The sequence below is a fragment of the Cryptomeria japonica genome, chromosome 5, assembly GCF_030272615.1.
Source record: "Cryptomeria japonica chromosome 5, Sugi_1.0, whole genome shotgun sequence".
Lineage (NCBI taxonomy): Eukaryota > Viridiplantae > Streptophyta > Pinopsida > Cupressales > Cupressaceae > Cryptomeria > Cryptomeria japonica.
Genome location: NC_081409.1, coordinates 62171153 through 62192862, shown reverse-complemented (window position 1 = coordinate 62192862; position 21710 = coordinate 62171153). Strand labels below are relative to the sequence as shown.

The 21710-nt window shown below is 32.9% G+C and overlaps 1 protein-coding gene across 1 annotated transcript in view; it reads right to left on the bottom strand.

The window, feature by feature from the left end:
- Positions 1-20094, bottom strand: part of LOC131032729 (MADS-box transcription factor 50) — a 172811-nt gene extending 152717 nt beyond the window's left edge. Inside the window, exon 1 of the mRNA XM_059221240.1 lies at positions 19694-20094. Within this exon, the coding sequence (XP_059077223.1) occupies positions 19694-19875 (182 nt within the window). The 5' untranslated portion in view covers positions 19876-20094. The remainder of the gene's footprint in view (positions 1-19693) is intronic.
- Between the last annotated feature and the right edge of the window lie 1616 nt (positions 20095-21710).

The window sequence follows — 21710 nt, the reverse complement described above, 5'->3', positions numbered from 1 at the left end:
AAGTTTATATTTATATTTTTCTGTTTGAGCAAAAGAATAATCACTACCAAACTGAGTTTTTCATCTATCACAATGTTTTTTTATGTTGTATTTTTTCATTTCAACACTTCATTTCTTTGTTGAAAGACTATTTAATTTCTTTACAAACTCATCATAATTCAAATATTCTAATAACAATAACTTTGAGTTTGATTTCATTATTTCTACATTAAATTTTGACAGAAATTATAAATTACCAGTACAATATAACTAACACTTAATGAACGGGAGACCCAAAAATAATCACATAGAAAATTCAGGAGACCCAACCTTTTATATTTAATACAATATTTTTAATTTACAAATTTTCTTACCTCTATTCTTAAAAGACAGTCATATTTTTAAAAAGTTTATAAACATTGCCATATAATATAGGAATGTCGTTGAGAATATTTATGGTACATATCATGTAGGATATGAACCTTAACTGCAAGATAAGTTGACGAAGTAGAGGGACTAGATTCTTAATTAGTGTTCCTTTATTTGATGTATCGTAATCGTAATTTTATTATATGATAGTATTGATTTGCTATCACACACTTCAAGCAATGTTAAATTTTCATTATTTGCGCTCCAATGAAATACCATGATTACAATTTTATGATATTTCACATTTCTAAAAGGCTTCATGAGATGTTAATTTTGCCTCTCTACCTATACCTTGTGTGTCTACTGGGTCCACTTCATATGCTTGTTCAAGATTATGCAACCAAAGAGAATGTGATGTGAGGAAGAAGAATTTAAGTTATCTAATCAAAGAGAATGTGATGTGAGGAAGAAGAATTTAAGTTATCTAAACTCATTGTCTTGAGAATTCACACTTTAATATGTAGATATTTTCTATTTTAAAATAAATATTTCAATATTAGTATAATAAATTGATGACTTATAATTATGTGATAAGGCAAGAACTTACAAAATTGTTCAAGAATGGCACAAGATCCTTCAACATTGTTTTCGCAGTAGTTTGATCAAAAGAGTTCAAGATTTATGTATAGGGGGACCTTTAACCTACTTTTCCGAATGGAAGAATTCATGTAATAACTTACGATTTGATTCTAAATTTTGCTAAGATACCGGATTCTCCTCTCCCAACCTAGAATCAGAGCCAATTCTCAGCCTGGTCTGCACTTGGGTTTTCCCCAGGCGCAACCTAGGCAACTGGGTCCTCTGTGGGTCTAGATTCATAGGACCCACAAAGGACCCAGCCGCCTGGATCACACCCAGGGATAACCCAAGGTGGACCCGGGCAGACCCAAGTGGACCAAGGTCCTTGGGTTCCCAAAAACGGGGCCCACGGGTCAAAAAGTGCAAATTTTTAATTAAAAAACACTTTTTTAATTATCTTTTATCCTATTAAACCCTAATTTTGCCTCTACAATGCATTTTATTTGCATCTTTCAAGTTTTTTCTCTCCAAGCAAGTTTTGAAGCTTTTTGCATTTTTCTTCCAAGGTGAAGGCTACAAAGGTGTGAGACACGCTTCAAAGGTGTAGGAATCCTTAGAGATGGAAGATTTAGCCATCAAAGGTGCGTGAATCTGATTTTTTTCAAGTTTTCTTACAAAAAATTAAGTTTTTTCAATGTTTTTAAAGAAGCATTGTATATTTGTTTACACTTTATATACATAGTATGGGGTTATAATGACAAAAAAAATTCAATTTTTTTCAATAATGTTGTGTTTTCTCTTTTTATTTTAGGTGCATTATTCATATAATCATACATAATGGCTCAAACTAGAAGTGCCAGTGCAAGATCTAGTTCAATTGCCCAGGCCGGAACTCAACATAACCCCTTTAAAATATATCCAAATTCACCACTTTGACATTATACAACAGTGATAAAGCAAATGTCTGGTGGTGGGAGTTTTCTTTGACAGTGTAATCATTGCGGCACTAAATATACCAGCTCATACTATCAAGTGAAAGGTCACCTTTGCTTCATCCCCTAACGTGGAATAAAATTTTGTTTGGGATCAGATGGCACCGGCCTTCCAAAAGCTCTAGTTTTGGAATATATTAGAGAACAAGAGGGAGTTGATAGGAGAAGTAGCAAAGAAAAGACTAATCATCCTCTTGCCAAGTCAAGCTCGAAGAGGCCTTCAAGTAGCAGGTGGCTCCACAAGACCAGCTAGCCCACATCCTTTCATGCTAATACCACGACCTTCTACACTAGAGAATATTGTGGTTTCATGGAAAAGAGCCCATTGGATAGTGCCTTCAAAAATAAAATGAGACAGATTGCAGACCAAAGCATTAGACGTTGCATTTATGGCAATGGGCTTCCATTCAACATTGTTAGATCACCTTACTGTCGAGACATGGTACATACCCTTTGCAATACACCTTCTGATTATGTTTGTCTAGGGTATGAAAAGGTGCGAACCACCTTATTGGCGAAGGAGAAAGCATCCGTAGAGACACAGTTGAAAGTCATCAAAGATACATGGCCGGAAATTGGTGTCTCCGTTGTGTTTTAGGGATGGAAAGATTGTCAAAATAGGTCATTGATCAATGTTATAGCAGTGTGCCCTAAAGGGGAAATGTTTTTGAAAGTGGTGGATTGTGAGGGGCAAGTGAAAGCTGCAAGTTTCATTGCCAATATCCTCATAGAATGCATTGACATGGTGGGGCCTAAAAATGTTGTCCAAATCATAATGGACAATGCTAAAAATTGTAGGGCAGCCGGGACTATAGTAGAGGTTACATATGGTCACATCTTTTGGATACCATGTATGTAGTCCACTCACTCAATTTAATCATGCAAAAGATTGGAATACAAATTGATAGGGTGAAAAAAGTGTACGCAGAGGGCGAGGAGATTGAAATGTTTGGGACTAATCATCTTATGTCACAAGCCATTTTTAGGACCTTCTACAAGTTGGAGTTGTTGAAGGTAATTACTAATTTTATTTTTATTTTTTTAATTTTATTTTTGCTTTTTATAGTTGATATATGATGTCTAGTTTTTTTATTTCATGTTAGGTTGTTGAAACACGATTTGCATCTCACACGCTGGTCTTAAGACGACTTGTGAAGGTGCAAGAGGCCTTGAGTTCTATGGTCATCAACATCTTATGGAGTGTATGGAAGCAGTCCAAGAAAAAAAGAGCTCAAAAAGTAGGAGCAATGATCCTAAATGAGAAATGGTGGGATAATGTGCAATATGTTTTGAATTTCACCAAGCCCATGATGAGCATGATTAGGTACACTGATACTGATCACCCATGTTTGGGTGAAAATTATGATGCCATGGATTGCATGGTAAAGAAAATAAGAGAACTAATAAAAGAAAAGTAAATGACCCAACAAAAACATTTTCAAAGTTGTGCAACAAATTGTTGTTGAGCGTTGGAACAAGATGACCACCCCCTTACATCTCTTAGCATTTGCTTTGATGCCAAAATTTTATAGTGCAAAGATGCTTGCAATACCAAGGAGGGTGCCATAATATAGAGATGCAAAGGTTGCTACTGGCTATAGGGCTTCCTTTAAAAAGATATATCAAGATGAAGAGACAAGAAATATTGCCTTGAGGTAGTTTGGAGAATTTGTATCCACAAAATATCATGATACTATAGCTCTTCATGCCAGATATGGGACGGATGTTGATGAGTGGTGGTATGAACATGGTCAAGGCTCCATTTTCTTGCAACCTCTTGCAATTAAACTTCTCTCCCAAGTATGTATCTTTTAATTTTTTATTTTTATAGTTTTCCAATTCCATTTGATGCTATCATATTTTCATTTTATAACTTATAAATTTCTAATTATGTTTTAACTTTCAAAAGGTTGCAAGATCTTCTTCAGTTGAGAAGAATTGGAGCACATACTCCTTCATCCACTCAGTCAAACGTAATTGTTTGGGTGCAAAGAAAGTAGAGGATTTGGTCTAAATACACTGGGACAACCTTTGTTTGTTGTCACATAAGAAACCTTAATATAATGCAGGTGCAACAAGGAATTGGGATCTAGCCCCTAGGTATGCTGATTTAGATTCTATAGTTGCACAACTTGCCCAAGTCTCTATAGACAAGGCAGCTATGGAGCTTGAGAGAGACATAGCTAGTGGGAATGGCACTCCAATGGATAGTGGTTCAATTGATGCTGAATTTGTACCAAATGATGACCATGGGCTTGGGTTGGATGCTTCAGATGAAGATGAATATGGAGATTAAATCCCACTGATGGCTTGTAATTTGAATTTTCATTGTGTCATAACATTTTGAAACTTGAATATTATCATTTTTGCAAATTATGAATATGATATTACATTTACAATATATGAATATTTATTGGCAATTATTGATTTATCATTTATGTATGGGAAAGTTACATTTTATGGATTGTATCATTGTAATAATGGTAGCGATAGTTTATATTTTATAATTTTGATGGTAGTTTGTGCGTACGGACATACACGTACTCGTACCCAAGGGAAAAAAAATTACCAATTTCGTACCCGAATCCGTAACTTGGAAATTTTGATGTCAACTTCAATTCCTAATAGAGTCCAAGAGCTCAAACTTCTAGACAACAAATATTTTTCAAAAAAATTACACTTCTATTTGACTCTCAAAATCAATGGTGACCTTTGGATTGAGAAACAATACTTCCCTCATATTTCAAGTTGATAATTGAATCATTGTTCAAGGTAGTTGACTCTCCTTCACTCTAGAAGTATAATAATTTATCATGAATTTGAATTTTCCTCCTTCAAGAATACAATGGTAAGTTAAAAATAGTGGGATTATTTTCCTTTGCTTGAAACACCCTTTATTTCGCATCATATATACTAATACTTATATAATGAAAGAACCATTCTCTCCTAATTCTCACAAGGGTTCTTGTGTCAATAATTGTTAAAGCATAATTTGTTGCATCATAATGCTCTTTCTTCATACTAGTAGGTGAAGGGATGACCGATAAACTCTACTATATATATATGTTTTTTACATTACATCATAAGATTTTTCTTCAAAAATTTAATTTTTATACAACTTATCTTCAATAATATAACTTCTAATCTCTTAATTACAACATCAATTTTTTTTTTATTAATATTAACATTAAACTATTTTTTTTAATCCTTAATTCCTTGTTTTTCTTTAAAAACACATTTTTAAAATCTGAAATTATTTGTCATTTAGAAAGTAATGATTAATATTTTTTTTTAATTAATCTCGAACAAGCTTCAAACCAATGTGCACGGCACAAGCTACAAACAGTGTGCACGGCACCTTGCATAAAAACCGTAGCATTGTTAATAAATAATAATAAATATGTTAAATTGTACAAAATAATACACATTATACCTCACTAATGTATGGGCCAAGTAGGATGGTAGGATGGTCTCCAGCCCCCTCTAGTACTATTGATATTGCCTATGTTAGCATATTAATTTCCTCACCATGCATGGATTCAACTACAGTTTTTTCAACATATATATATAACATTCTAAAAATAGAATAAAGTTGTTGAGTGTAATTATGTATGTGTGTTCTTTTATTTCTAATTGTTTTTTGATTTGTCTAAGATTTCTATATAAACAGGTAGATTGTAAAGAAATCTTAGTGTCTAATCTCTATTCTATGGTCAGCTGATCCTTATTTCATGATCAAGATATTTGTAATATCAATAATAGAGAGTTTAAATCTGCTCTTGAACAAATTTATGTATTTTTTTATTTTCTTTAATTGATATTAGAACTATTTTTTTTTTTCAACCAAATGATTGATTTGGTTTGTTTGCAAATATTAAACTGGTTGTAAATATTACACTGCTTGTAGCTATTTGGCAATGCTGTTAATCATTTGGCAATGCTGTGATTAACAGTTATCCTAACTGCTTTCTCCTTTATATACTATTAACCTGTACGCTGTTCATCAAGGCATAATAAAGTTGATTTTCCTTCTCATATTGATATCAGAGCGGGTGATGTAGGTGTTTTCTGCACAGCACATAGATGGCGTAAGGCGGTAGAGGAAGATCCCTGGAATAGCAGACTCTGGCAGTAAGAAATGGCATGGCATTTTTCTGAAGGGATTCTAAGGTATGGCGCTGAAAGCTATAGTCTCTTCAAGTTGTGTCATGCTTGGGAACCGCTAATTGGAGAGGATTGCCTTTTTCCATTATAGGGTAGCATGAGGAAAGTAGGAGTGCGTGAGTAAATGTTTGAAGGAAGGCCGACGCATCCTTGAGGGTACTTGCTGTCACCATCAAATTCCAAATGACTTTCTTCCCTGCCATAACAAGTTGTGCAGTTGTGCATACAGAAGAAGATAAGGTATTAACTAATGCATTATTTTTTCTCTTGATGACCTTGTTTAATACGATTTAAAAGAATATGAAGAGAAAAATGTGAGGTAATTGCACAGAAATACCGATCACAATATTTATCTATGCGTAGCATTCTTTCAATCAAAGAAGTCCATACGGTAGGCCACCTAATTTTTATGCATGTATAGTTGCAATAATGAATAATACGAGTGTGGCGAAGATATAAGGTTTTTTTAGTGTACTTGCGTAGTTTTTATCAATCAAAATCAACCTATCGCACGCCTCCCAGCATGGTAATGGCTCACATTTGGTGTGAGGGCATGAAATATTAGTTTCATAACATTTGATATTGCTGCCACTTGCTGATTTTAATGTAAAGTAAGAGCACATTGATTGACATTCAAAGTGGAAGATATTAGGTTACATTGTGCTAATTCCAATTTTCAATTTTGGAAAAGATCGAGTTTCATTTCGCAGTTTGTTGTCTAGGCTTTGAAGGATTTCTGGAATCTAGGCAATGTAGATAATTTTGCATTTGTTGACAGGTATTATAGTGCATAGATTTTACGACTTTAACTCGCAGCAAAAACTCGCCAAGTTTTTGCAAAAAATTCGCCAAGTAATCGCCGAATTCTGCGAGTTTCTTTTAAAAACTCGGCTAGACAAAAAAAAAGAGGCCCAAACATGTCAAAAAATTATCATTTTTTGTTTTTTCAGGTCTGTTTCATTCTCTTCATCAGAATATATATATGAAATATAACATTTAAGTATAAGTGACATTTCAATATGTCTTTTTCTTTTCTTATACTTTATAACACCCGACGCCTTTATAAAATAATAAAAGTATTTTTGGCCTTGCGGGGCGCTGCCCCTCGCCCCTACCCTGTATCACAACAGGGAGCGCACAAGGGGCGCTGCCCCTTGACCCCGCAAGGGACGATGCCCCTTGACCCCAACTTGGGGGCGCTACCCCCAAACCCCCGTCGAAAAATATAGGGAGAAACTGCGCTGATGGAGTTAGGGAAAATTTAACCTCCGAGTCTGATTAGGCTCCATATAACAACATAATTAGCATTGAAGAAATCCTAGTATTATACATTTTAGAGTTGAAAGTTTGAAACTATGAGTATGAATGATGAAATTTCAAATATTGTGCGTTTGTAGATCTCCACCAAGATCTAGACCTATCTCTCTACCCCTCTTTTTGTCACCCTTAGACCCCGGCAAGGGGTGCTACTTTCAACCTAATTTTAATTTGCAGATGCTTGGTGGCAAAGTTGGGGTGGAAATACCCCAAATCTCAAAAAAATTGCCCTCAGAATCTTATGTCAACCTTGTAGTTCATCTAGTTGTGAGCACAATTAGAGCTTGTTTGAAGCCATCGACACGAAGAAGAGGAGCAAGCTAGCTCAAAAACACCTCAATGACCTTGTCTTTGTGCAATATAATCTTCGATTGCGTGTAACGAAGGTAGAGGAAGTAGCAGGTGGTCCACTTGACTTGGATGATATAGATCCTTATAGTGATTGGACATCACAGGAGCAGCCTCCATTGTTTTCTGAGGATGACAACACTGATTTGGAGAGGCAAGCTATGGAGGAGGAGGGGGTGGATTTGGTTTCACGCTGGATGATATTGAGGAGGAAGAGGATGTGGATAAGGAGTCATTGCCAGTGCCACAAGCAGGTGCAGACATAGCTTCATCTAGAATGAGGATGAGCCAGCCATACCGAGCGAGGAGGCACAGTCACGCCCACTGCAGACTTCTAGGACTAGACCCTTTAGTTTTACCTCTCCCCTAGTTTTAGCTAGAGCTGGGAAGAGGAAGTTGTAATTGTAATTTGTAATGAAGTATTTACTTTTGGTTTTACAAAAACTATTTACTATTTTGCTTCCAGCCATCAGCATTCCTCATGAGGATGCAATTTTGTAGACACTTTGCATTTAAATATATCTAGAATCAGCTTGTTTCTTTTGTGTTATCATTTATTGACTCATTGGATGCATCTTCTCATTAAATTTTGCAAAAAAAATGCATTTTTTATTAAAATTAAACGTGTTTTTACATCGCCGAGTTTTTCCGAGTTTTTGCCGAGTTTTTTTCTCAGGGGCTTGGCGAGTCAAGCCAAGTCACGAGTAGTCCAACTATGTTACAGTGATTCTATGGGGAATGTTGAGTGTAAAAGAAAAAGTATCTACATATGTATATAAATTTTTGGATTGGAATAGCAGAGATGATGAAGTCCAAGTAATCATTGGTCTTATTTCTTTTGATTCCGAACTACATCATATAGATTTAAATAAATTATCAGTAGAAGAAAAGAGAACAAAAGAAAATACAAAAGATTATTCTCAATAAGAGAATGCACTATACTCACGAAGTAATAATAAAAGGTCAGGTATGCTCATTAACGGGCTTAGTTGAGTTAATTCAGCTCCTTTGGGAGTAAAGGATGTAGTTTGGGAGAAACCTTCGGAAGGTTGGTGGAAGATCAACTTCAATGGAGCTTCGAAAAGGAATCCAAGGCCGTCAGGTGTAGGCTTTATTGCTTGGGATTGGGCTAGCAATATTTTGGCTATGGGGGCAAAGAGATTGGAGATCGGGACGAATAATACTATGGAAGCATCAGTAACCTTGGAAGCGATAAGACTTGGCAAGATGTTAGGTATACATAGAATTCATTCAGAAGGGGAATCCTTAATTATTATTCAAGCAATAATGAAGGGTAATATTGATGCATGGCACCTTCAAAATACGATTTCTACTATAGTAGAGGAATTGGCAACTTTTGAAGATTTTTTAATTAGCCATTTCAAAAGAATGGGGAATGTCGAAGCTGATAACTATCCAATTGGGCTTTATCGTTTGACAAAGTTGGTGAAATAAAGTTAGAAGATTTTTAGATTTCTTCCCTTGGAAGAGGATGTTTAAAGATCTGATGACGGGTACGGAGCATTAATGAACATGAATTTATGATCGTTTTTTAAAATGCATGTGAATCCCTGATAAATGAATTGAGAAGGGCAGTGAAGGAATGTTTGTACAGCACATTATTGTTGATGTTTGGTTTTTTCGAATTTGGTGTTTTCTTTTTGAGCTGTTTTCATTATTGCTTTTCTCGATTTCTTCATAGCATTGGAGTGAAGTTATTTGTAGACTTCGGTTGGTGAAAGGTGCTAGCACTGTAGGTACATGGAGCCATGGAAGCCAACTTCACACTGAAAACGAAGAAGCAACTGTTTCCTTTCTTTGGGCCTATTTCAGACAGGCGGCTGAAGTATATGTTCTTGTTCAAGGACAAGAGAATGATGAAGTGTGTGAAGCTTATTTTGGGTGAGGAGTTCGGAGTAGTGAGCCATAGATACAGAATGAAATTGGACGTTTATTCCCTTATCATGGCATGGGGTCTGGACATGGAAAGCTCACTAGAACCTATTACGAGGGTGATGGAAGCGGTAGTCCCCAAGGAATTCCTCTTGGGAATGGACTCAATCATCGAGTGGGCGGTTCCTGGTGTCGGCTTCGATGTCTGTGAAGGAATTGAAAATTTTCATCATGAGGTCCCTGCAAAATGTATACCCTTTGTAAGGTGGCAAGAAGATGGTGTAAAGGCGCGATGTAGGAAGGAGGAAAGAAGGGGGTGGTAAGCTTGAAGGTCTTTGTGGAGTTATTGGAGGTTGAGACGACTCTGCAACATGCTCACAAAGAGGCAAGACTGGTGGAATGCAGAGGGTTGCGACCGAGGAAGAGGATGATGGTTGTCGAATAAGCTCTTGCAGTGATTCCAAGTAGAACCCAGTAAATATATTTAATTTTAATGGCTTTGTGCTTTGGTTTAATGTTGGAGTTTAACCCTAGTCATTTTTTGGATTCTGAAGTGTTGGTTGGGAATAGGTTATTTGTTTGTCTGAAAATTTTATGATCTTTGATGTAATGAGCGATTTTTTAAGCTCGGATAAACTGTGAAATGGGTTTGGGGTTGATGGTTTTGGAGGGTGCTTTATGTTGGTAGCTTTTGGTTTTTGTTGGGTGGTTTGGTCTAGTTGTTTTGTTGGGTGGTTTTTGGGTGGTTAGAAGTTTATCTTTATCTGATAATGTAATATTTCTTTTATTCAAATATAAATAAATAAAAAACTCTTATTATCAACCAAAAAAAATAATAATAAAAGGTCAAGTACAAAAAAAAAGAGAAACTACATGTTTTACTGTAAGAAAAAGGGTCACTCCATTTGGTCTTGTAGAATTTGAGTCAACGATCTTCTTAAAGGAAAACTCAAAGATTAATCAAATGAAAGTAATTTAGTCTATGTTGAGGATGAGAATTCACCATATGATGAAGCTTTTATTAATGATTCTTCTTTTGGTCCTCATAATGGCTTAGCACTATAAGCCTTCACATCTAGAGGTTGGTGGCACCAGGGGATGAAGGATTTTCATCATCTCAAGTTAGTTTCTCACTTTGATATGGTTCTTCGAGAATTATATATTTACGAGGGTCAAGAGACAACTTGATGGAGCCTTATGTGTGCAAAGCTCAATATGGAATTTTGTCCAATAATTCCATGTCTGTGATTCAAGAGTTTGAAGAAAACACGAATTCAGCTCAAAGTATTACAATACAACTTGATGGAGGTCCACCTAATTCAAGATTTGTTTCATCAATGAAATATCTTCTAAAAATTGTGTATTTATTTTATATAATTAGAAATTTTTGTGATGTAAGCCTTAGGGGGGGTCCCTTGGCTAGGTCAAATTTGAGATTTCAAGGGATCTTTTGTAGGAACAAGGTAATAAATACTAGGGTAATGTTAGCAAATATTACATTTCTTATAGCTTTTTGTTATGTTGCAATTAGTAGTTGCCCTAACTATTTTCGCCTTTATATATTATTCACATGTACCCTATTCATCAAGGCATGATAAAGTTGATCTTCCTTCTCAATTTTTTATATTTTTTTTTATCCAAGCTTTTGCCCCCTATGAACTCTTGAGATGTGATGCCATATCCACCAATTTTATTTTTTTGAACATATCTAGTATTATTTTTTATATAAATGACAATGCTCACACTTATTCATAAAAAAATTACTAAATTATTCAATAGACATAATATGTCACATAACATTTTATCTCTAAAAACAACCTTATTAATTCCCACATTCTTAACAAACTTACTAACTAATTGTGAGATGTGCCACAAAAACAAAAGCTCCTTGAAATATCAAAAACATTCACATTAAGCATTTGCTTTGGCATACAACCCTATATCCTACCTCTTTAAATCCAAATATCAAGTATAAATTTTTAATGAGACTTTGATAAATGTAAAGTTCAAGTTGTTCTTTTGCAATTCTATTGTTGCTTAATTTAATATTAATAATAGTGTTAAACAAATTTAAATTAATTTTATAAAAAATAAATCAAAAATTTCTTAATAGTTGACCATTACGTATGTTATTCCGATTTTCCTTTATAATTTATAAAAAGAGATTATTATAATAAAAAAAAATTATACATTACAATATTACTTTTAAAGACAAGAATTGTATTATATTTCATAAATTATACAGGAAAATTATCATATAACACATAATAAAATATACTATCGAATGACTTTAATACTATTTGTATTCACATGTCCCAATTTCTTCATAAAAACAATAAATTTATTATTTTATTGTACATTTTTATATTTAACTTTTGTATTTATATAAGTATTGTATATAAAATGATTTATTATTTATTTTTATAAAATTGTATTGATTCATTTTATTAATATAATTCAATTATATTAATAGAAGTTATAATATTTTCTTGAAACAATTTTAAATATTTATAATATTAGTTTGTGTGAAGAAAATTTAATTTGTATTATAAATAAATAGTGATATTGAAAGGAACACATTTTCTTTAGATATGTTTTAAGGTTATGTAAAAATTTAATATTTTGTCTCAATTTTTAATTTGATAATTTAGATATTTGGTATAAAATACTTTGGATTGTCATTATTTAAAAAGATAATTCAATTTGAGAAGAAATCTTCTTTTTTTTAGAATGTGGGAATCGAGTAGCCCCCTACAAACTACAATGCGTCTAGTAAACTTTTAAACATGACCAGCCACATGAAGAAATCTTGGTTTTCATAAATTTGATATAAATTATTATAAATTTAGAATTTTAATTATTTATTTAAATAGTATTATTATTCTAAAAATAGTACATTCAAATATTGAATATGTGTCAATAGGAGTTGTAGATATGACAATAAGATTTTTAGGTGTATCAATGCAAGTTTGTTGTCAAGCAATTCCAATTAGATGTCATGTTAGATTCCAACTTTGTAGGGAGTACTTGAGCTTCCCAAAAGCTATAAAATTGTAATCTCTTTGTTGAGTAAATGAGAGAGGAATGTAGTTGTTCAAATTTTTGTTCTGATATCAAGCCTTCTATATTATTTAACAGGGTTGTAGAATAAAGCTAACATAAGGCTTCAATAGATAACTAGTAAGACTTGTAGTGTGGACTAACTTGAAGCAACTATTGCCAAATGCTATAAAATTGTAATCTCTTTGTTGAATAAATGAGAGAGGAATGTAGTTGTTCAAATTTTTGCTTCAATATCAAGGCTTCTCTATTATTTAATGAATAAAGCTAACATAGGGCTTCAATAGATAACCAGTAAGACTTGTAGTGTGGACTAGCTTGAAGAAACTATTGCAAAATGAATCATTGTTGTGCATGGAGCAATAAAGTAGCAACCCCATTGTCCAACCTCTACCACATAGGAGAACGTGAAGTATTGTGGTGCTCACTACACATAAGAACCTAGATATTTATGACCAACATAAACATCATGATTGATAACCTAGACAAGTAGTTCACACCCCACACAATGACAAGCTCTCTTCATGGTGCGTCTAGTGCATTCTTGGCTAACTATATCTTTACTCTACCAATTCCACAATGGCCATTCAAATTTTTAAAGAGAATCAAAATGGTAGAATAATAGTGCAAGACTTTGATAAGCTTTCCAAAAAGAGAGGAGCATTATTGTTGTATCCCACATTGCAATAATAAAGAAAAATCTTACAGTAGAAAAGAGATTGTTTTCTTTTTCTCTCCATATTTTTTTGTCATTCTTTAATTTCTTAGAAAATTTCTCTACTACCCGTTTATATAAGTTTTCACATGGAAGATCTAGATGCTACTTTACTTAATTGAAAAAGATTTATTAAATATTGTTCAAGGGAAAGAGCTCAAGCCCAATAGTTAAGTGAAAAACAAAGGTCAATAAAGTAAAGGCTTTTACTGATTTGAGTCCATCAAATTATTTTCTTCATTTATTAACATAATGCAACAATGCTACTCAAGCAAGAACTCTTTGATTTAAAATCTTAAACAAGGTAAAAGCATCATGATCATATTAATAAACTTAGGTTTTTTATAACATAGCTTGCAAATATTGGATCAATTGTAAATGAATATGATGCAATGACAATTTTACTCAAAAACCTGACATCAATTTTTGGCAACATCACATTTATTGGGAACCTATCAACACAAATTCTTGGGAGCATGATTATAGTAGTAATCTAGAAGGAAAAAGACATTCAAAGAATAGAAGTTAAAGTTAAATGGACAATCCTCTTGCATTATATTTCAAAAGTGGTGGATCAAGTTTCCATGCAAGGGAAAAGATAAGTGAATGTTATTGTGGCCAATAGGGACACAGTGCTTGGGACTATAGAAAAAGGACTGCAAATCTTCTTAAAATAAATGCAACCAATGGTAATGAAGAAGCACACTTATGAATGGCACTATCAATGAGGCCAATTAAGAAAAAGTCCTATTTTACTAAAAATTAGATATTTTGACATCAAAACACACTTAAAAAAGGTTGCTGGAGGAAATGTAGATTCTTCAACTTGCCTCCATTTAGGTGTTGGACGAGAGGTGCTTGAGCTTTCAAAAAAAAAAGTTGTGTGATGCCTCCATTTAGGTGTTGGAGGAGGAGAGGTGCCTGAGCTTTCAAAATAAAAGTTGTGTGCTCATGCCATAGTTTATTGGATGTTTAGCTATCGTGAGGATATTGGAGATATTTTAAGATGAAAAAAGGGATTATAATATGTAGAGATATGCTAAATATCCAAGAAAATTCAGTTATTCGTTAAGAGAGTGTTACAATAATGAATAACTAAATCATTCCCATGTTAATCAAGACTCCGTTGGAGTTGTACTTATGTAAATAGGAGTTTTCAATGTATTAATATTCATTAGTTTGTTGTCAAGTGATTCTAGTTAGTTGTCATGTTAGATTCCAAATTGTTAGGGAGTTGTTGAGCTTCATCAAAGCTATATTATGATCTCTTTGTTGAATGAATATGATACAAAGACAATTGGTTTACTTTTTTTTTATTATAATAAATTTTAGATATTTATAATATGATATAACTAAATTTAGATTATAATCAACCATAAAAAATGAGGTATATATTATTATGAAAATACATTATTTTTATTGAACAAAGCTAAAAATTACAAGAAGGCAACCAATAAAGTGTTACACATATAATCAAACCAAACTATACAAAATTACAAATCTAGCAATAAAAACAAGATACAACGAATGAAACTGTAACAAATATTCAAAATAAAATGTCAAAAACTTACAATAAGAGAAGTTCGATTAGAATGAATATAATAAAATCAAGACATAAAATTTTCATTGTCCATAAAGTTAGCTTGGAGTTTCTAGGTTTGACTCAACATTTCAAATCATACTCCATAATCCATCATCAATATGGAGTAACAAGAGAAGAGAGATGAAATGGAGACTAGAAAAAATGATAGCTAAATAGATGAAGAAAAAAGGATGATACAAAAACAAAAAAACTAGAGTGTGAAAAGGAACAATAAACCATCTTTTTAGTTGAAAAAATACAAATTGAAAACAAAAATAACACTAAAAAAATAATAAACAAAACCTAAGCTTAATTGCAAAAGAATATCAAATAATTAAAGACAATATAATCAATAGTATATAAATACAAATAAAATTGTAACCTTTTTAATTAATAATCATTTTATTTTTGTTTTCCACCACAATTTGTTAATTTTTTATATTGTCACATATGTTCTCTATATTTGTTGTATTCTTTTATTCTATTTAAGTGTTCCAAATCTACTTTTATAAATTGTTACATAAAATTGCATTGTTACTTAATAATTAAAAATTTAAGATTAATGTATTGGATTGACTGTTTTTATTAGATGATAAAAGTGGGGCTTAAATGGGTCCAATCTTTGTTACAAACATATGAATCAAATCATCAATAAAATCCTATAAATAATAGAGACTACATAAATAGATTAATCAAAGAGTTTACAACAATAAGGGTGCAAACCAGCAGCATGAGATATGTACAAATAGCAAAAAATCATTTAGAAGGCAACAATAAAGCCTATTATAAAGAAAAAGACAGCATTTAATATTTCAACAACTCCTCTCTTCTTCAAAAAATTCAAATAGTCATCTATCAAATCCATATAAAGGATCCAATCTTTGTTACAAATATTTGAATAGAATCATCAATGAAGTACACTAAACAATAAAGACTACAAATAAAGATTAATCAAAAAGTCTGCAACAATAAGACTACAAACCAGCTGAGACACCAAACAAATAACAAAATTCAACTAGAAGACAACAATAAAGTATATTGTAAAGAAGAAGATAAAACATTCAATATTTCAAAAACTTTTCACTTCTTTAAAAACTTTCAAACTTATGAGAAAACATGAATGAATTCCACCAAAAATCTATGAAATAAGCTTGAAAAGTTTAATACTGAAAAAAGAATTTGATAAATCATCTTACAAGGGAACATGCAAATTTAGAGAAAGAGAACACGTAAGCATAGAAAGTAGCAATGAATGAGACAAAGGCTACAATAACAAAAAAAAATTCTTCAACAATAATGAAAGAGGCAATAAAACCCTTACAAATCACAAAATTAATGTCATTATTGCAAAAAATTTAGTTATCATAAATGTGACTATAGAATAAATAATAATAAATATGCTAACCTTTTTGAAGAAAAATAATAAAATAACCTATTATTTGCATATGATGTTACAAAGAAATCTCTAAGAAGGTATGGCTTTTGTATGGTAGTTGCAATAGTCATATGATGGGCAGTAAAAATATCTTTATAAGGATGGTTGAATCCCCTAAAATATAAGTACGACGAGGAGATGATAAAAAAAATTGAGGTTATGAGCAAATGAATCATTATAGTCAAGACAAAGCAAGATATTCATGATGTCTTACATATGCCAAGAACAGATCATAATATGCCAAGAACAGTTCATAATCTATTAAGTGTAGGATAAATTGTTGAAAAGGGATATTTTGCTATTTTTTGAAATAATGAATGTATTAATTATGATAAAAATAATAGCAATCAGATTGTAGCAAAAGTCAATATAATACAAAAGAGAAATTTTCCTTCTAGTCTTTGTCTTAAATTATGAATCATGATTATGGAATAGAGGTATGGACACTTACATTTTCAAGGGTTAAAACTAGTTTATTAAAATTAAAAGGTGAAGGGATTATAGTCTATCAAACAAGATGATCAAGTTTGTGAAGGTTTATTATTGGTAAACAAATTCTATTATTTTTCTAGTAAGAAAAGCTGGGAGAGCAAAAATGCCACTTGAAATAGTAGATGCTGATAATTTTTGTCTAGTGCAGACCTTATCACTCAACAAAAATAGATATTTTCTTATTTTTGTTGATGACTATAGTAGAAGAACTTGGATATATTTTATTAAATAAAATTCAATGATTTAAAGCTTACGTAGAGAAACAAAGTGGTTGTTCTTTGAAGACTCTACATACAAATAGAGGGGAAGAATTTACTTCAAACAAATTTAATGATTTTTCTAAAAGAATGGATTTCACAGACAATTGATTGCAATTTAAACCCTTCAACAAAATGGAGTACCTAAACATAAGAACCATACAATTGTAAAGATGGCTCAAGTCTACTCAAGGGTCTATTGAATAATTATTGAACTAAACCAATAACTACAACTGTTTACTTGCTAAATAGATGTCCAACAAAAAGTGTAAAGAAACCTTGTGAGGCATGGAGTGGGAGAACCTCTCGTGTTTCTCATCTTAAGATACTTGATCTTATTACTTATGCTCAAATAGCCGAACAAAAAAGAAAAAATTTGATGATAGAAGTGAATGCAAGTTTTTGGATACGATGACTAGAAAAAGAGATACAAGTTATATAATCCATTAACAAAAAACTTGATAGTGATGTAATTCTAGTCAAAAGAGATGCATGGAAATAGAATGAAAAATTGTATCAAAAAAAATCAGTAAGTATGAAAGAAAACAAGATGTTCCATCTCATTTTACTTGCCAAGCAAAAACTCAAATTGTACTTAGATACTAAAATTACCAAATACTCCTTCAAATTCAATCTTATTCTGCTAACCAAGCAAAAATTTGAGTTCTATTCGAATACCTCCATTGCCAAGTCCTTCAAGTTCAAGTGCCCCTCCAAATAAAGCAAAAACTCTCAAAGAAATTTATGAAAGAACTAGTAGTCTTGATTTGTTTTCTAATATCCAAGTAGAAGCAAGATGATTTGAAGATGCATTAAAACATGACATGTGGACTTAGGCCATGGATGGGGAGATTGCTTCTATCGAAAAAACAATACATAGAAGTTAGTAGAACTACCACACATGGATTTAATTGGACTAAATGACCCTATAAAACAAAATATGAGGCTAATAGATCCATTGACAGTCACAAAACAAGATTAGTAGCTAAGAACTTTTCACAACATGTAGAGATTACAAAAAAAAAATTTATGCTCTTGCAGCCAGATTGGATTCTACGAGAATTATTTTAACATTGCTAGCCCAATCTAAATGATTAATACATAAAGTCTGATGCTATGTCGACCTTTCTCAATAGCTTCCTGAATAAAGAAGTATTTGTAGAACAACCCTAATAAGTTAGGAAAACGCTGTATGTATCTTGAGAAGAATGCATATCGACTGGATTCACTAACCCACTCAACAGGTCTTGCGTCTTCAATTATTTCTCAAGGCACTCATCCACACAGGTCGGGCCAACAGAAACGGTTTAAAACAGCCCACTCAAATAGCACGGAATAAGTACTCATTTGGGTGTGGGTTCATATTTCATATTGTACCATATTACTCGTTGAGCAGTTTTTGACACTTGGGCCTGAAGGTACAGTGTGGTATATACCATCCTTGATATTTTGGACGTCTCTATTAATATATAGAATAAATATCTCGCTGTTACGGAGAACCTTTATGACGTTAGAGGCAGTACTCATGTGTTGAAATAGTTTAGTTTTCATTTTACTTCACAGTCGCCCTAGATGTTGGAAAGGTTCCGCTGTTACTCAATAAAATTCGTAGACAAGGTTGTCATTTCCTATTGGTTGTATAGGACAATGCCAACTATTCTGGCTGATCTCTACATAATGGTCATGTACGTGGGCCTGCTGCCTTTACACAAATTTAGCCGCCCTAAGCAATTAGCACATTTATGGTTTCGGAGTATGGTTCTCGTACGAAAAACAACCAACATCTGTCAGGCGTAATATTGAAATCTAACTTAGCGAGCTTTCTTTTTCATTGAGATGTGTAAACAATTTACCAAGATGGTTTTTCGCTCCGACAACAATGGTTTCGTGCAGAAAAAATAGTATTCAAATACCATCTTGTTAAAGCGTCCAAAATTCTCAAGCAAGAATTTTCAGTCTCCAAAATCAACCTTATATCAGTCTAAGTCTACAACCTTGGAACTTAAACGTTCAAATAATGTGTTTCTTCTGTTCGGACAAGCCAATAGTGCTTTGTTTCAGATGAGCCATAAAATCACCCGTATAAAGACCGTCACTCTACGCTTATGTCTGTGCACTTAACTTTCCTCTCTATTTTGCGTGTAAGTTGTGGAGATTAATTTCATGCCTAGCTTAAGCGGAATTCCAGCTCTATTAGATGCAAACCCAATATCACATTTTGTTTCAAAACCCAATGTAATTTCAATTACACAAATTTTTTCCCTTTTTTTGCCCACAAAAGTTTTGGTTCCTGTAAATGTCGCAGCTTTTTAAAAAAAAAAAATTGGTTTAATTAGTTGTCCTCTCCCAATTTCAAACAGATCAAAACCCAAACAGACAGTAAATTTCACAAGCATTTCAATCATTCTATAATATTCTGTACTGTGTAGGGCATTTGGTAAACTAGACAGAGAGACAAACGGAAATACATATTTTATTTTCTGAATAAGTTAGGGCAAAATGCAAAAATACCTGTTGCTGGAGTACTCATAGAGTTTTCCTCTGGGGGAGAAAATGATGAGGGCCACTTCTGCATCGCAGAGAACAGCAAGCTCGTAAGCCTTCTTGAGCAATCCATTTCTTCTCTTGGAGAATGTCACCTGCCTGCTTGTTGCATTCTCAATCCTTTTCATTTGAGTCTTCCCTCTCACCATTTTTAAGCAATGTGAAGCAAACCCACAGAGGGTAGATCAGATTAGATTCAGAGAAAGAGAGACACCCACTTGGTATTGTGTTTTACCTACTCTTTGGGCCAATCTATATGAAGATTTTTTTTTAAAAAGGGGAGAAAAACCAATAATTTCTGTGTATTAGAGGGAGCTGTGAAAGCTCTATGAGACAACCCAAAAATAAACAGAAATGGTTCATATATTCCACTTTCTAAGAAAAGCCCTCTTGACTATAATGGAAAAAAGGAAAAAAGGAAAAATAAAATAAAGCTACAGTTTGGCCCACAAGTGTCAACTTCAGGCACATTTGTCTCACTGTTACTGTCTCACGCCATGGTCCCTCAATGTACTATACAAGGACTTTCTATTATGTTCATTTCGTATGATTTATCTGAGATTCTAATGTGCTTTTTACTGTGCCATTTACAGTACATTTAAACAATATTAGTTTTTTAAACCATGGTCAGATCACCTGTAGTAAATTATAGTTGCTACTCCCATATTTCGGTACACTAACATACGACATTACTTAATTTGAACCAAAATCCAATTCAAAACCTGCTGTCATTTCCACTTCATTCACGTGACACAGTGTACCTTTTGTTCATACAAAACATTATATATATTCCATCAAGGCCTGACATGGTCATAGATAATTAGTAACTTTGAAAACTTGTATTATAAAGCTTTTTTGTGGATAAAAATAGACTGATGTTAACTGTTTGCTTGGCATTGGTGTCCACTCTTGTTTCCACATATTTTCCTTGTCGTTTGTCTGGCTTTTTATTGGAATTACATGATTACACTCCATTTCTTTATATTTCTACATCACATTAAGTATTCGGGTCTCTACTTCTGTCAAAGAATTTTCTCCTTTTCCACGCGGCCAGTGCAACTTGAGACTTTACTTAATTAAGCATGAATTGATGTCTCCTTTTCTGTAGACCATTCATTCTTTTTCCACTTTCATCTTTTCCCATTTTTAACTGATTCTTCTCCATTCAACAGCCCAGAGATAGATATTTGGTGGAGGTCATTTTTCTATTATTTGCAGCTCTTTTTCTTTCCGATTTATTCTCAATGAAATTTATGCATATGCCTACCCACTTCCTAACAACTTTAATTTGAAAGCTATGTCACTAGTGTTCCCATATGAATGCCATCCATAAATGCTGTCTATTTAAGGTATCCATGACATGTGTGGCATACCTAAAATAGAAAATAAGAAAGATCTCATCCTAACGTAAGTGGTAAGAGGATCGCCACGTAACGTCTCAGAAATATCTACTCCTGGGTTAATTTTTGATGGCCACTATTTGTTTTCCTGGTAAAATACAATCAAACCTGGTAAAATACTGAATCACATCAGAAAGGAGATTTTGACAAACAACCAACCATCATTAATATTTAATTTTTTATATGAATTATATTTTAAATTTAATTGTTTGAGTTTTTTTCTTAACATTTCCAGTCAAACTTTATGATTTGTTTTTCACTTTCTGTTTCTTGATAATATTGTAACTAGGAAATCCCAAAATAAACATCAAAGCATAAAGATTAGGCAACCACAAACCTAAAATGCTATGAAAAAAACTCCTAATTCAATCAACAAAGGTATGAAAGGCAAGACATTCAAACTAAAATGCAAACCATCACAAATGTCTCCCTTCATTGGCCTCTATTTTACTTCTTTCTCCTTCAAAATTGGATATGTGAATCTCACCTACAAAGCAAATGCAAGTGAAAGCAAGATTGCAAGATGAAATTCGCAGCAAAAGGTTATTCGAAGCGTGGCTGTTAAAGATTGAAGAATGAGTTCA